General features: G+C 42.6%; 1 protein-coding gene across 2 annotated transcripts in view; it reads left to right on the forward strand.

The window, feature by feature from the left end:
* The first annotated feature begins 347 nt into the window (after positions 1-347).
* Positions 348-17,065, forward strand: part of SPPL2A (signal peptide peptidase like 2A) — a 51,861-nt gene continuing 35,143 nt past the window's right edge. The window contains exons 1-5 of one of the 2 annotated variants that reach the window (XM_006085968.3): positions 348-658; positions 14,345-14,464; positions 14,765-14,947; positions 15,982-16,071; positions 16,513-16,646. In XM_006085968.3, the coding sequence (XP_006086030.1) occupies positions 593-658; positions 14,345-14,464; positions 14,765-14,947; positions 15,982-16,071; positions 16,513-16,646 (593 nt within the window). In that variant the 5' untranslated portion in view covers positions 348-592. Of the gene's footprint in view, positions 659-2,390; positions 2,410-14,344; positions 14,465-14,764; positions 14,948-15,981; positions 16,072-16,512; positions 16,647-17,065 lie in introns of those variants that run through there. The other variant, XM_023751648.1, reaches the window with a different exon arrangement.

Here is a 17,065-nt window from a genome sequence, read left to right on the forward strand (position 1 = left end):
TGCGGAGTGACATGAGCTGACTTACACTTTTATTAAAGAGACCTCTTTTTAAAGGGGCAGCTATTTAGATGATGGGCTGTCGGGAATGGAAACAGAGCCCAGTTTGGAGGAGAGAGGTAGTGTCCTGCAGAGGGTGGGCGCAGCGGTTCTGGAGAAAGTGCACGGACTTGGAACCTGTGGCTGGTGGAGGCCCGGACCTGCTGGTGGAGCCACAGGTTTGGCTCAGGGCACCTGGACAGTGACGGGGGCACAGAGCAGCGCCGGGCGAAAGTCCCTTGGTTCCCGGACGCCGGGGAGAGTTCAGGTCGGGCGTCTGGCAGGAGACACGCCCAGCCCCGCCGGCGGCAGGGAGAGCGCGGCCGGCGGCGCGCGCGGACTCGGGCTCCACGTGCTCCGCGCGGGGGTTTCCGCGTCCTCCGGGCGTGGCCGGAAAAGGAAGTCGGCGCTGCAGCGGCCGCCCCAGCAACAGCGGCGGCCCGGGCCAAGCCCCGCCACCCGCCCGGTCCGGCTCGGCTTCGGAGGCAGCGCCGCGGGACCCCGAGCCTGCCCCGCCGAGCAGCGCCCGCCGCGCCGCCGGGCGCCCAGCACGCCGATGGGGCCGCCGCGTCCGCCGCTCTGCGCCGCGGCCGCCCTGCTCTGGGGGGTCCTGCTCCGGCTGGTAAGGGGGGTGGGCGGCGGGCGGGCCTCCCGGGGCGGGCTGGGCCGGCTCCTTCCCCCTCCCCTCCCCTCCCCCCGACCCGGCCCGACCTCTCCGCGGCCTGCTCCGCTTCTCCCCCGTGGTTCCCTCCCCTTCCCGGTACTCCCCGTCCTTCCAGCCACCGCTTCACCTTCCCCCTCCACCCTCCCACCCCCCACTCCCTTCCTAGGAAGCCCTGGAAGTGCCAACCCCAAGAAAGCCCCTGGTGCCACCTTGACCTTGGTGCCTCTCTATAGGTTTCTGGGCGTTTTTAATCGACCTCTGAGATTTACCGTCTAGTCTTTCTTACCGCTGCTGCTTAGCCTCCTTCCTCCTCGGGAAGAAGGGAAAAAAGATGTACACGGTCCCAGGAGGGTCAGCCGTGGTTCCAGGACTGCGCTTGAGTTTCATTGCTCTGATCGGTGTTTTGTTTTGTTTTGTTTTGTTTTTCCTTCCGCTGTAGTTCCTTCCTCGCCCTAGGGTTCCTTTGATTCCATTCTGGGAGGTTTTGGTAATAATTTAAAATAACTTTAAAAAGAACATACGAAAGTGGTTTCTAGTTCTCTGCCCACTTGAAAGGGACAAATGTGTGCTCACAAGTTTGTTTTCATAATTAACAGGAAAGTGGTCATGTTTTAAAATTCACTATCAAACAACGAGCTTCTGTGGGTGGTCAGGAGCCTGTGTTCCGTGGTTCAGTTTTTGTTCCTTGTCGGTTTCACTTAGGGAGTTTCAGGTTGGAAACTTTTAGGAGCTTTATTTACACAGAATTTGTAGGATGTATGCCTGTCTAGTTCTTACCATTAGAATGTGCAGCTTCTTTGAAAGAGTGTATTTTGCATATTCTCCACTTTAAAGGATTACTATTAGTGAATATATTCAATATGAAAGTGTCTTTAACATTTATTAAGAAACCAAAAGCAAAACCTAAAGTGGATACGTGCCTTTGGTGTATTCATAATTTGCTAGGCAACATTAGGAACATGAAGAGGTAATGAATCTAAACATTGTTTGTGGGGGGAGTACAATATAAGCAAAACAACAAAGTAAGTGTTAGACTGAACCTTTCAGGGGTTTTGCAATCTGATATGTCCAAAAGGTAACAATTGAAGTAGTATATAAATGCACATAAAACCGTAACCTAGATGTAAAACTGTCTGAGTGGTTTTGCACTCATTGTCATTTGAACTTCTTAAGCTAATTGTAGGAATGTATCTTATATATCACATTCTCACTAATCCTTTCTCAACACAAATTAATAACTAACCTAATAATACATCAATTGCTCATAAACTCACATTGAAATTCTTTTTTTTAACATTTTATTTTATAGTATAATGTTCAGTAAATAAGCAAGATGAAATTCTTATAAAAGCTCTGAGCCCTGGCCGGTGTGTTCAGTGGTTAGAGCATCTGCCCACCCATTGAAGGGTCTTGGGTTCATTCCCTGTCAAGGGCAGGTACCTGGGTTGCAGGTTGGATCCTGGCCCCTGTCTGGGTGTGTGGGGGAGGCAACCAATCCATGTGTCTCTTTCACATTGATGTTTTTCTCTCTCTCCCTCTCTCCCTCTCTCTCTCTCTCTTTCTCTTTCTTGTTCCTCCCTCCTCCATTCTCCCCCTCTCCCTCCCTCCCTTCCAGTCTCTCTAAAATCAGTGGGAAAAATAACCTTGGGTGAGGAGGATTCACCAAAAGAAACAAAATAAAAAGCTCTGAACCCTCTCAATAGAAAAATGTAAGCAGACTTTTTCATATAATTTTAAGGGCTTACCAAATTTAAAGGTTGTCCTTGCTCTACATTGTAGCTAGCCTATCACTTCCACATTCTAGTTTTTTAAAAAAATATATTTTTATTGATTTTTTACAGAGAGGAAGGGAGAGGGATAGAGAGTTAGAAACATCGGTGAGAGAGAAACATCGATCAGCTGCCTCCTGCACACTCCCTACTGGGGATGTGCCCGCAACCAAGGTATATGCCCTTTACCGGAATCGAACCTGGGACCCTTGAGTCCACAGGCCGACGCTCTATCCACTGAGCCAAACCGGTTAGGGCCCACATTCTCGTTTTTCTTCTTTTTTATTGCGTGTGTATATTTTGTTACATCTTACTGTATTAATCTTGGGTTCTGCACTCCTCAGTCCCAGGGTTATGTGGACTGTGGGAGGAACAAAGTTTCCTTTATCTCCAAGGTTCTTTGGTTTAATAATCAAATAGACATGAGGCAGATTAGCAAGAGAAAATAACCAACTTTAATGCATACATATGTATGGGAACTCCACGTGCACAGTAAATTCAGAGACGGAAAAGGAAAATGTGTGACCTGTGTGACTCGGAGGTTAGAGCGTGCACTGAAGGGTCCAGGGTTCAATTCCCAGTCAGGGCACATATCCAGGTTGCGGGTTCAATCCTCAGTTGGGGTGCGAATGGGAGGCAACTAATTGGTGTTTCTCAATCACATCAATATTTCTCTCTCTCCCTCTCCCTTCTTCTGTCTCTAGAATCAATGAAAAGCATATCTTCCAGTGAGGATTAAAAAAAAAAAAAGAGGCATTCTGAGTTAGGGATGAGGTACTGTCACTTGGAGGCTTCAAAGAAGCATAGCAGGAGTTCCTGTTATCTGTGATGATCTCCCATTATGGGCAAGACCCCTAATTGAAGTTTTTCCAGGTAGGCAAGAGAGGGGTAGAAGTTTCTCCTGGCCTACAGGTAAAATTGCCCTTAGCTCAAAACAATCCACATAACACAGAGGCACATCTTTGGTGGGGGGGGACCACACGACGACTAACTCTGAACCCATAGAACCCAGTAACATTCTTTCACTGCACAAATATTTAGTATCTGTTATATGCCAGGCACTGTGCTGGTGACTGAATAAACTGACAAGAACTTTTTCAATTGTAAAGATCTTTTTCAATGCCAACCAGTATTACTGGTTTTCTATTTCCTGTTGCTTTCTCAGTGGTTTGTTTTCCTCTTGTCTCTTCCTTTAATTTCCTGAAATGATCTAAATTCTCATTCCTTTTTTGAGGAACTCAAATAAATCTAGTACCCTTTTCCTCAGCCAGAGCCCTCTCTCTCTCCCTTCTGCTTACTTACTGGATACCTAGTTCCTTCCCTACAACACTCTCTAGTACTAGTTGTTTGTTTTGTTTCTTACCATTTTCTCTCTGAAGCCCTTGCTTATTCCTCTTCCCCCAAAATACAGCCCCAGGTGGCCTCTCTGAGTTCATTTGAATTAATGACGCCGGCTTAATCATTTCATTTCTCCTTTCTGGGCTCTTGACGCTGGCACTGCTGGGCATCTTTCCCCTTAGTCATGTAAGAACATCCTCATCTAGAGGCAGCACTCCAGAAACTGCTGCTGCATTCTTGTAGAAGAGGCAGAGAATTTAAGGGCTTACCGAATTTAAAGGTTGTCCTTGCTGTAAATTGCAGTTAGCCTATTACCCCCACATTCTCGTTTTTATTCTTTTTTATTGTGCGTGTATATTTTGTTATATCTTACTGTATTAATCTTGGGTTCTGAACTCCTCAGTCCCAGGGTTGTGTGGACTGTGGGAGGAACAAAGTTTCCTTTATCTCCAAGGTTCTTTGGTCTAATAATCAAATAGGCATGAGGCAGATTAGCAAGAGAAAATAACCAACTTTAATGCATACATATGTATGGGAATCCCACATGCACAGCAAATTCAGAGACGGAAAAGGAAAATCCTATATAATAAAAGCCTAATATGCTAAGTGTCAGACCATTCGTTTGACTGTTCGACCAGTTGCTATGACATGCACTGACCACCAGGGGGCAGACGCTCTGACTGGTAGGTTAGCTAGCTATTGGGGTCCTGCCGATCCGGACTGGGCTAAATGGGCCGGACATGCCCTAGAGCCCTCCTGCAGTTCTTCCCTGGCCCGAGGTCCTTCCCTGGCCCGATCTCACGATCGTGCACCAGTGGGGTCCCTCAGCCTAGCCTGTGGGGATCTGGCGGAAACCGGCACTCTGACATCCCTCAAGGGGTCCTAGAGTGCGAGAGGGCGCAGGCCAGGCCGAGGGACCCAAAGCATTCTGCTTTGACTTGTAGAATTTAGCATTGGAAAGACCCTTCACATCACGGAGCCTCCTCATCTTGTCGTGTTCAAAACAATGACCTCATTGTGTATATTGAAATCAAGCTACTGCACATCCAGCTATTTTAATGAATTCGAAACCCATTAACCTTAAGTCTAGAATTAAAAAGAGTGCCTTGTAGATAGTTGATTCTTTCTTGGCCTTGCCTTTTTCCATTTCACACTCATCTTTCTCCAGTGCAACCAGCTCCCAGCCCCAACGTTTTGACCTTTCTTTCATAGTGTTATTTGGACACGGTCACAAAAGTTCTGTTTCAGAGAGAATGAATGAAGTTTTAGCCTGGATCAGTTTTCTAAAATTGCTTCAAAGTTCTCTGAAGAATCCTGAATCTTCTTCATAATGTTTTTTACAAAAGTTCTGTTCATTTGTTTATATCTTCAAAGATTTTAAAGTGTTATATAGCCACATCTTGAACTTATTGAAATGAAGTGATAATCAGGACCCCCAGCAGAAAAATCTCTTGCCGAAATTTGCATTCCTTTGGTATATTACACCAATTCAAAGAATCTTCTTTAATTCTTCTCCTCTGCCTTCTTTCAACCTCCTGGGGAACTAGGTGTGTTCTGCTACCCAGGCTATCTGAGCTGCGGTGCTATGGTCTGAATTGTGGCCCCCTCCCCAATCCATGTTAAAGCCCTAACCCCCAATGTGATGGTATTTGGAGATAATAGATTTCTATGAGGTCAGAGGGTAAGTCCCTTGTGACCTTATAAAAAAAAAGACACCAGAGAGCTTGCTGTCTGTTCCTCCCCCCTGCCTCTCCTCCCTTCAATTCCCCTCTCCCCCACCACCATGTGAAGACACAGTGAGCAGATGGCAGTCTGTACAGGCCAGAAGGAAAGCTCTCCATGGAAGCCAACCATGCTGGCACCTTTATCTTGGACTTCTAGTCTCTAGAACTGTGAGAAAATAAATTTCTGTGTAAGCAACCCACTCAATGATATTTTGTTGTGGCAACCCAAGCTGACTAAGACAGATTTTGGTACCAGGACTGGGGTGCTATTGTAACAAATGCCTAAACATGTGGAAGCGGCTTTCTATCTGGGTAATGGGAGGAGGATAGAAGAGACTTGGGGTGCATGCTTGAAATGTAGACCTTAAGGGCGATTCTGGTGAGATGTGTGACAGAAATGAGGAACAAACATGTCATTGGAAACTGTAGGAAAGGAAATCCTTGTTAAAATGGCAAAGAACTTGGCTGAACTGTGTTCTAGTGTTGTGTGGAAGGAAGAATTGTAAACAATGAGATTAGATACCAGCTGAGGAGATTTCTAAGCAAAGTGTTCATGGAGCAGCTTGGTTCCTCTTGACTGCAAAAGGAGAGAGAGGAATTGAAGAAGGAATTGTTAAGAAAAAGGAACCAGTGTAAAACTTTAGACAATAAAAAAATAAAAAATAATAGAAGGTAAATGATTCAGGGAAAAGAAAAAGGAACCAGAACTTGAAGATTTGAAAATTCACAGCGTATCCACATTGCAAAATATAAGAAAGCTTCTGAGAAGAACAGGGTGTAGCTGAACAACCACTTGGTTATATGAGCAGAAACACTGCCGCTTTGAACTGAAGGAGCTAGAGATGGTGCAAAATGAAGAAAGGTTGTTGGACTTACTGGATTTGACAGGATGGGATGATGGAGCTATGTGGCTGTAAACTTGCATTATTCTTCAGGAAGAGGGAGAAATGATCCCAAAGGCGATTCAGGGGTCATCAGGGCAACTGCCTCAGTTTCAACAAGCCTTAGGCATCTACTGGGACCCTTGGGGGCGGGACTCCACAAAGCCAAAGCAGTGGGGCCATCCCCAGAGTCATGGGGGTGATGCTGCCACCCCATTGGGTCTGAAAGACGGGGATGTTGAGCCAAAAAGGATTATTTTTGAGCCTTAAGATCTAAAGGAATTTGTATGGCTGGGTTTTAGACTTCCTTGTGTCCCATCACCCAGTTCTTTATTCCAGTTTCTCCCTTTTGTAATGGGAATGTCTATCCAAATGCCTGTCCACCCTTGTATTTTGAAAGCACATAGCTTATCTGGTTTCACAGGTTCACATCCAGAGAGGGATTTTGCCTCAAGATGAATTATAGCTTGAGTCTTACCATATCTGGTGTAGATATTTAGATTGAGACTTCAGAATGAGTTAGGACTTTAGGGGCTGTTAGGGTAGAATGAATGTATTTTACATGTGAGAAGGATATGAATTTGGGGGGCTAGAGGCAGATGCTATGGACTGCTTTGTGTGCTCCCAAATTCTTGAGTTGAAGTCCTAACCCCCAATGTAGTGGTACAGTGGGGCCTTGACTTACGAGTGTCCCGACTAACGAGTTTTTCGAGATACGAGCCGTCTCTTGGCCGATTTTTTGCTTTGAGTTGCGAGCTAAAATTCAGGTTACGAGCCAGCTTCAGATACCCCACCGCTAGTTGGCGCAGCGAACGTCACAGTGAACGCCACAACATCAGCCCAGCATCACGTGTCTCACTCGTTCACTTCTTGATTTGACATACGAGTAATTTGAGTTACGAGCTCCGTCATGGAACGAATTAATTAAACTTGTAAGTCAAGGCCCCACTGTATTTGGAGATTGGGCCATTCGAATGAGATCATCTGGGCGGGGCCCTTATGATAATTGTTGCCTTGCTCTCCCCCCCACCCCCACCACCATGTGAGGACATAGTGAGAAGGCAGCCATCTACAAGCTAGAAAGAGCCCTTATTGAAATCAACCATGTTAGTACCTTGCTCTTGAATTTTTAGGTTCTGGACTATGAGAAAATAAATTTGTGTTGATAAAGCCACCCAATTTATAGTATTTTGTTATGGTACCCTGAGCTTAGACCTGCTGGTTTTGTCACATTCCTCCTTTAACTTTGAGATTTTCTGCAGTTTTGTGTTGTTGTTTTTTTTACCTTCTCTCTTCTGAGTTATCTCTGTGAATTCTGCATCTCATTCATTGTCTGCTTTCTAAGTCACTGAGAGCTGTGTATCTTCTTCCCAAAATGCAACTCTTCCATATACATCTCCTTTTAAACTCAAACCTTAAAGATTCAGGAAGGTTATGATGTCCTAGATTACATAGAAAGTTAAGAAAAAGAAGACTAGAACCAAGGGATTTTAGGCATTTTTTGATATTTTTTTCACTAAATTCTGTAATAATTATTTTTTTGTGAATGCAAAATAAATCACAAGTCTGGATAAATTTGTGAAGTTATTCATAAGAAAAGGTTTAAAGATAGGAGAAGTCATGTTTATTATATATTTGATCATTTTTTTGTTGTTGTTAAAAATCACCTGAAATTGGTTCTGTTTAAAAAAAAAAACCTAGACCATAAAGTCTCCAGGCTTAGGACTTTATTCCAAGATACTATTAAGAAAAAAAAATTTTTTTATTGTGTTAGGCCAGAATTTGCCAAACTTAACCATGCCTTATGGTGTTAAATCAACTCTGATTTGTGCATTTATATTGCCTGCTTAGCCTTTTAAGCATTTGAGTTTGTGAATTCTGGTGTAATTCATAAATTCTCTAACATCTGAGATACATCATTAAGTAGTAAGGTTACTTAGGAAAAACCAGGAAGAAGTCTGGATCTACATAGCAAGTAGAAGATAAGCCCCATGAAGGAGAAATCCTATCTGACTCATTCTCTACTGTCTCCCCTACTACCTCGTAGACTGCAGAGTGTTGAATGAATGCATGGTCTCCTCTCCCAAACCTAGTACCTCTTAGCCTGTATCTTACATGTCCCCAGATTCTCCAAGTGCAAGGAATGATTCTGGCTCCACTTTTTCCCTAACCCACAGACTCCTTGGATTCCCTGTAAATCCCTATTTGATGCCCTAGCACGGATACAGGGTTGGGAGTAGTATGTTAGGTAAACTTTTAGCTAGAGAATTGTTATTTTCGAAAGGAATATAGAAAATAGATCCAGTGCTGGAAGATACCTTTTGAAGGGAAAGATGGGTAGAAGACAAAAAATCAAACCTGTTAACCAAGGTCAAAGAAGAATCTTCGAACTGTGCTGTTAGCTTGGATAGTAGAACAGGCCTGTTCCCAGTAAGTTAATATTGGGCTGGTGAGTCAGCATCAAGAGACTGTTGGAACAGAGGCCAGGAATTCAAATGCCTGTGGTTGGAACTACCAAGTGACAGGAGTGTAAAGCATGAACACAGCCCCAAGAGGCAGGGATTTGAAGGTTAGGGCAAAATTGACTCAGTGTAAGTATGCTTATTAAAAAAGTCCTTAGACATGTGCCTCTTTAAGTTCTGATTGGTGCGGGAAAATGAGGAGATAGTAGACCTGCAAGCATGTGAATATGGTATCCACCACTATAGTTCTTTTTTAGATTTTGGTAATCGTTTGACACTTGTCATACCAAAAGCTATGTGGAGAAAGATGGTCAAAGGAATAGGCAGCTATAACATTAAGCTAGACTTAAATATCAATACTCTTTGATTTGAAAAGAAGATGATGGAATATGATTGAAGTCAAGTGATCTGAGTAAGTAAATTAGGAATTGTTCACGAACAACAGGCATCCCATGAAGTTTTATATGAGGTGAATTTGAGTCAAAAAAGGAAGGACTACTTTATACTATGGGCTAGTTTACTTACTTCCCTTGCAAGTGAGGGTCAAGTGAAATGCAGAAAGTAAAGGCACTGGTGTGAGGTTGATGATTTGATGGCCTTAGAGAACACTTGATTCCATGACCAGTGATTGTAGGAACTGGTGTGAAGAGGGAGGATTTGGGGCAAGCAGTAAGGAGCAGATAAGGGGGGGAGGGACTTTATACCTTTCTGTTCTGCTTGAATGCTTTTTTTTTTCTTTTTTAAGTTTCTCTTTCCAGTCTTTTTACACCCTCACTTTTGCTTTTGTTTTCCTCTCACTCTGTTTTGTTGGTTTGTTTGTATTTTAAATAGTCTGGTGTGTCTCTCTCCACATCCTTCTTCAAGCTCACATCTATATATATAAAAGCCTAAGTCAGGGGTCCTCAAACTACGGCCTGCGGGCCACATGCAAATACAAATATTGTATTTGTTCCCTTTTTGTTTTTTTACTTCAAAATAAGATATGTGCAGTGTGCACAGGAATTTGTTCATAGTTTTTTTTTTTAAACTATAGTCCGGCCCAACGGTCTGAGGGACAGTGAACTGGCCCCCTGTTTAAAAAGTTTGAGGACTCCTGGCCTAAGTGACCGTTTGACCGGTAGCTATGACACACACTCACCACCAGGGGGCAGATGCTCAATGCACAGGCATGGGAACATGGAACAGACTGATGAATCTCAGAGGGAAGGGGGGAGGGTGGAAAGAAATTAACCAAAGATCTTTTTTTTTTTTTAAGACCGTGGTTTTTTTATTTTTAATTTTTTCAATATATTTTATTGATTTCAAAGAGGAAGGGAGAGGGAAAGAGAGATAGAAACATCAATGATGAGAAAAAACCATTGATCAGCTGTCTCCTACACACCCCCTATTGGGGATCGAGCCCAAAACCCGGGCATGTGCCCTTGACTGGAATCAAACCTGGGACCTTTCAATCCACAGGCCAACACTCTATCCATTGAGCCAAACCAGCTAGAGCTAACCAAAGATCTTATATGCATACTAGAGGCCTGCGGGGATTGGGCCGAAACCAGCTCTCCAACATCCCCCTAGGGGTCCCAGATTGCGAGAGGGCTCGGGCCAGGCTGAGGGACCCCATGGGTGCATGAATGCGTGCACCGGGTCTTTAGTAAATATCTATAAGGAGCTTGGGGGGAGGGGTGGGTCATTACTTTCATAAACATAAGATTACACTACAAGTATCTCCCTGAAATTTGCTGTTTCCACTATGGACATCTGTTTCTACAGAAAGATCTAGTTGTTTCTTTTTAATAGCTGTGTACTATGATGGGCTCCTTATCGGTGGAAGTTGCTGATTTTTTTTTTTTATAACAAATACTGCAGTGAATATCCTTGTACATCTATCTTTGTGCATTTGCATAACACACCTGTAGGATATGAATCAGAGGATTCTATGTATTAAAATTTTTGCTTGATACTACCAGTTGTCTATTATAAAGGCTATACCATTTCAACAGCCATCCTATATAATAAAGAGCTAATATGCAAATGGTTGTCACACCCTCACGCCAGGGCTAGGGGACCTGAGGCTAGGCCAGGGGACCTGAGGCTGCGCCCCCCGCCCGGCAGGGCTTGACGGGGGACCTGAGGCTGCACCCCCCACCTAGCAGGGCTTGACGGGGGACCTGAGGCTGTGCCCCCCACCTGGTGGGGCTTTACAGGGGACTTGCGCCTCCCACCCTGCGGGGTTTGACGGGGGTAGGGCTGGCCAGGTCTGGGTCTCGTGCGATTTCGAGGCGTGTGTGGATGGACTGGGACTTGACTCTGCGTCCCACAGCACACCCCAGATTCTGGCAGGAGGGAGATTTTCATATACATTTTCCTAATTTTATTTCATCTCTGACACTTTTATTATAAAGGGCAAATAGCAATATTAAAATACTTCCTCTAATTAATTCCCTTTTAATGTGCATGAATTTCATGCACCGGACCACTAGTGTGCACAATAACTGAAGTCCTGATCTAAATATTGTTCCTCTCCTAAAGGAGCTTAGTAGAATGGCTGGTTCCAGATCTGTGGCAGGTGAAGGATAAAGCCAGCCTAGGACATCTTGTGCCAAAAAACATGGAAGTACTCCAAGACTAATGAAGTCCTGTCAAAAGGATATAAAGAACCAGCTGGAAGAGATTCTACTGGCCAAATTAGGGACAATTTGATCTGCAAAATGCATAATTGTAATTACATTACATTGGATTTTTAAAAAATTAATGAGTCTTGCCCAGTCAGCATGGCTCAGTGGTTCAGTGTCGACCTATGAACCAGGAAGTCATAGTTCCATTCCCCTTCAGGGCACATGCCTGGATTGTGGGCTTGGTCCCCAGTGGGGGGTGTGCAGGAGGTAGCCAATCAATGATTCTCTCTCATCATTGATGTTTCTCTCTCTCCCTCTTCCTTCCTCTCTGAAATCAATAAAAAAATATTTTTTTAATAAGAAATTGAGTATGATACTAAACAAAAGGTAGTAGAGGGAGAGAGTAAAACATTTTTAAAGAGTAAATGTAGAGCCCTGACCGGTTTGGTTCAGTGGATAGAGCGTCGCCCTGCGGACTGAAGGGTCCCAGGTTCGATTCCAGTCAAGGGCATGTACCTTGGTTGCGGGCACATCCCCAGTAGGTGGTGTGCAGGAGGCAGCTGATTGATGTTTCTCTCTCATCGATGTTTCTAACTCTCTATCCTCTCCCTTCCTCTCTGTGAAAAATCAATAAAATAAATTTAAAAAAAAAAGAGTAAATGTAGAAGGAATGACAGTATTAAAAAAAAATTACTGCCTGGCCAGTGTGGCTCAGTAGTTGAGTGTCCGCCCAAGAGGTCACCTGTTTGATTCCTGGTCAGGCACATTCCCGGTCAGGGCACATGCCTGGGCTTCAGGCTTGATCCCCAGCAAGGAGCATGCAGGAGGCAGCCATTCGGTGTTGATGTTTCTCTATCATCAGTGTTTCTGTCTCTCTCCCTCTCCCTTCCTGTCTCTAAAAATCAATAAAAACATATTTTAAAAATTTACTGTTTTGTAATACCCAACATAATATGTAAAATAAATTTCAGGCATGGATGCTCATGGAAGCTAAAACACTAAGTGAAAGATTGTTGATCTGTTCATATGGTGCGACAGATTACTTACCAATCACAAAGGGAAAATATATAACTTTACACTAGAAAAATCCTGCAGTTGCTAGTAATCAAGTAATTAAACTTGGCAGCACTAGTAGAGGGACATCCTGACATCATGTGCCATTTTTTAAAAGAATATGTTTTTATTGATTTCAGAGAGGAAGGTAGAGGGAGAAAGAGAGAATCATTGATCGGCTGCCTCCTGCACATCCCACACTGAGGATCCAGCCCGCAACAGGGGCATGTGCCCTGGCCGGAAATTGAACCGTGATCTCCTGGTTCATAGGTCAACGCTCAGTCACTGAGCCACGCCAGCTGGGCTCATGTGCCATTTTATTGGCTGCCATAAGTACCCAGTTCACCTATAGAGTATTCTTTTTAAAAAATATGTAATCTAAGCCTAATCCACCCTCATAAGTATCCGCAGGATTACCTTCTGTAGTTAGAATTGGGGATGAGTCTACCGTATGACCTTAGTTAGGCTATGTTAATAACTTCTCTGAGTCTCAAAGCCCTCTTTGTAAAACAGCGGTACTGAATCAGACAAATGCATGAAAATAACCTAAATATACTTTGTTTCATTTGTACAGTTTGTTTATAACAAAAATAATTTGGTGTATAGTAAGAATCTAACATATCGATTCATCTCTGCTGTCAGAATCCATTCATGGCCACCATATATATAGCCAAATAAAAACTACATTTATTTTTTCACAAATAATATCTTTAATTATTCTATGTAATTTGATGGCATTTTAAAAGAATTCGCTATACTGGCTTAGATCCTTAAGCTAACGAAGTCCCTATGCCAGAAAGCTTTCTAATCCCAAATGTTCAAGGGAAATTTTAGGTAGGAGCATGGGTTAGAGCATTTTGTACTCATTAAAAATTTAGATTGTCTTACATGAAATTGCCAATTTTATAGAACAAAATGTTCAATTATCAGCAATTTGATGTGGCTCAACCTAATGCATGCTTTAGTAGAGGCTTAGTCCATCATCTTCATTTGCCAAGCAATCTTCTTTCTCCCTTATGTTTTAGAGAAAGATTTGTTCAAAGGAGGAGGAAAGTGGGATTTGAATTGATCCAAGTTTGAAGGGAATCGTGATGCAGAGTGGTATTCTAATTATCTTGGGATGTTTCATCATTTCATACTCTCCACTCTCACCCTCATGTATAATACTTATTCTTTTCAGTCACTTCTTACGTCTTGTCTCCTTTTTTCTTTTTCTTTTTCCCAGACAGTGGGAAATGAGGCAAAAGGAAATAACATTTTTCTAGCTCTTTTCCCTCCCTTTAAACTCTGGATTGCTCTTTTTGAATAGGCAGTTACGGAATCTTGAAAACTTGAGAGTTCTTTGGTTCTTTTCCGAAAATAGCACTTAGAAATAATATTCTTTTTAAAAAATCTTAGTTATTCATACTATGGAAGGTACAAGTGGGTTAACGGATTTCACATGGATTTTCTGTTACAGAACGTAAATAATGAAGTAACAACTCCCAAAGGGGTCTGGAAGGAAAGTTTCGGGCAGTGAAGGGAGTTCCGAAATTATCACAGCACAGCAAGAATCCTCTCTGGGATATGGCTCTTACAACAAGGGCCATAACAATATCCCCATAAGAAAGTGACTTTCTCAAAGAATGTGTTCTAGGCAAATGTGTATAGTTTCAGTGTTTTCTCAAACAAGAAAAAGTAAAATCACTAGAAGACCTTCCCTCTTAAGGAAATGTGGTCCAACCTAGATATAAATAGCTTTATTAGAATCCTTAGTTGTTGGCAAAGCCAAATCATCACTAGTGTGAAAATTATTGTTCATGTCCCAGACAGCTGCTCAGGAAGCAATCCTGCACGCGTCTGGAATTGGCACACCTTCACCATCTAAGGACTACTGCATGTTCTATAACCCTCGTTGGACAGCTCTGCCAAGAACCCTAGAAAATGCAGTAAGTACATCACAATTACTATTTCTTTGTAAACAAAAATATTGAAAGGTGAAAATGAGTGATTATTATTTTCAGTGTATGAACTAGTTGTAATATGTGATTAATAAATAGTAATTGTTTTATTGCTTTAGCTTAAATATTTTTCTCTCTGTAGGAGAAACAAGTTAGGGAATTTTAAAATATTTCAAAGCCTGATCAGCATGATTTAAAGGAACATTATATTAAATCAATAGATACTTTGTCACTAAATGCATTTAGGGTGAAATACGATATTTACCATGCTAACATTCTTCTTTTCAGACTTCCATTAGTTTGAAGAATCTAACTTCCACACCACTGTGCAACATTTCTGATATTCCTTCTGATGGGATAAAGAACAAAGCAGTTGTGGTTCAGTGGGGAACCTGCCATTTTCTTGAAAAAGCCAGAATTGCACAAACCGGAGGTGCTGAAGCATTGTTGGTTGCCAATAACAGTGTCTTAGTAAGTTATAAAACTCCTAGAGGCCCGGTGCACGGAATTTGTGCTGGGTGGGGGTGGGGGGTGGGGGGTGGGGGGGGGTTTGTCTCAGCCCAGCCTATACCCTCTTGCAATCCAGGACCGCTGGCCTGCCTGATCGCCCCTAACCACTCTGCCTGCCTGCCTGATTGCCCCTAACCACTCTGCCTGCCTGCCTGATCGCCCCTAACCACTCACCTGCCTGCCTGATCACCCCTAACCACTTGCCTGCCTGCCTGATCACCCCTAACTGCTCGCCTGCCTGCTTCATTGCCCCTAACCGCCTCGGCCTCAGCCTTGGCCCCCACCACCATGGCTTCAACCAGAATGACGTCCTGAAGGTTGTTTGGCTGTCCAATCTAATTAGCATATTACGCCTTTATTATTATCGATAATAATTTCTTTTGAGCTCATGATATCAAATTTCACAGGTTGAACTATCTTCTGTGTGTGTGGTTTTGAATAATCTAATAGGATTATTTTTAAATAAACATTCTGGTGATGATAGGCATTTAATTGGAATATTTTGTAGTTTCTTTTCTATTCCTAAAGTAGACAAGACTTTGTTAGGAACAAGTATGTATAGTGTGTGTGTGAGAGTTACATATATATGATATACCTGTATATAACAGTTTGAGAACTCTTGCTATAATATTAAGAACACTTGAAACTTTGTTTTATAACTTTTTTTTTTCTTTTTTTTTTGGCTTTTTATTTCTTTTTTATTTTTACAAACCCTTGTGTCGAGGGCTGACTTTCAATAGATCGCAGCGAGGGAGCTGCTCTGCTACGTACGAAACCCCGACCCAGAAGCAGGTCGTCTACGAATGGTTTAGCGCCAGGTTCCCCACGAACGTGCGTTGCGTGAAGGGCGTGGGGGCGGCCCCCTTTCCGGCCGCACCCCTTGTTTTATAACTTGATAAAGATGTGATATTCTATTGGAATAATTTGGATTTTATTCTGTAAATATGTTAGTAGTTCATACGTTTTCATAATATGTGTGTGTTTTTTTCTTTTAGTTTGCTCCCTCAGGGAACACATCTGAATTTCATGATATGAAAATACTGATTGCATTTATAAACAACAGAGACTTCAAAGATATGAAGCAGGTAAATTAGTAATTACATACTAGACAATGTTCATACCTAGTACACTCTTTACTTTTAACCACTGATATTTAACTTAAATGATTATACATGCTACACTTGCCAACAAGAAGCTGTGAAGGCCTACCAAGTCTTTACTTGGGAAGTATTCACCTCCCATTTAGCACAAGGTGTTTCTGAGCCCTGACTTCAGAAAGGATATTGATTTGTTTTGACTTCTTTAAAACCTCTGATTGTATGGAATACTGCAGTTTTAAGATTTAATAAACCAAAATATAGCCTCCTAATTTTGACAAGAGAATATGTCATATTGTCAAAACTAGTTCTAGTATTCTTGACTGCCTGGCGCAGTGTCCATTCCAGAGCGAAATTGGAGTGCTACAGCCATACTCTAGTGGGAAGAAACTAACACTGGTGTTTTAACTCTCATTTTTTGCCTTTCAGACTCTTGGAGATAACATTACTGTGAAAATGTATTCTCCGTCACGGTCTAACTTTGACTATACTATGGTGGTTATTTTTGTAATTTCTGTGTTCACTGTGGCATTAGGAGGATACTGGAGTGGACTACTTGAATTGTAAGTTTAATTAAACTTCAGTGTTTTTTGTGATAAATGGCTAAAAATTATTACTTGAAATTATTTTAATCATATAACAACATTTAAATTCCACCTCAGAAAATAGTGTGGTTAAGATCAGATTGCAGTTTGTTCTCATACGGGTCATTCGCCTTATCTCTGAGAAGCGGGTCATAGGTTCCTCTAATTCTTCAGCTGGCAGGGAAACACTGACATTCTGTCAAAGACTCTTCATTTAAGATGTTCAATGAGGTCTCCCAGGAAGGTGAAGGTACTTAGTTCCCTAACATGCCTGTTTATTTAGGTTGGAAGACAATAAGTAAGAGAAGGTGAGGGGTTTCCCAGCTCCTTTTGAGTTAAGTCAATACAGTGTGACCTCATCATTCTGTTCAGTGCTTTAGGGAGAATATTAAACATGT

This window comes from Myotis lucifugus, unplaced genomic scaffold, assembly GCF_000147115.1.
Source record: "Myotis lucifugus unplaced genomic scaffold, Myoluc2.0 scaffold_23, whole genome shotgun sequence".
Lineage (NCBI taxonomy): Eukaryota > Metazoa > Chordata > Mammalia > Chiroptera > Vespertilionidae > Myotis > Myotis lucifugus.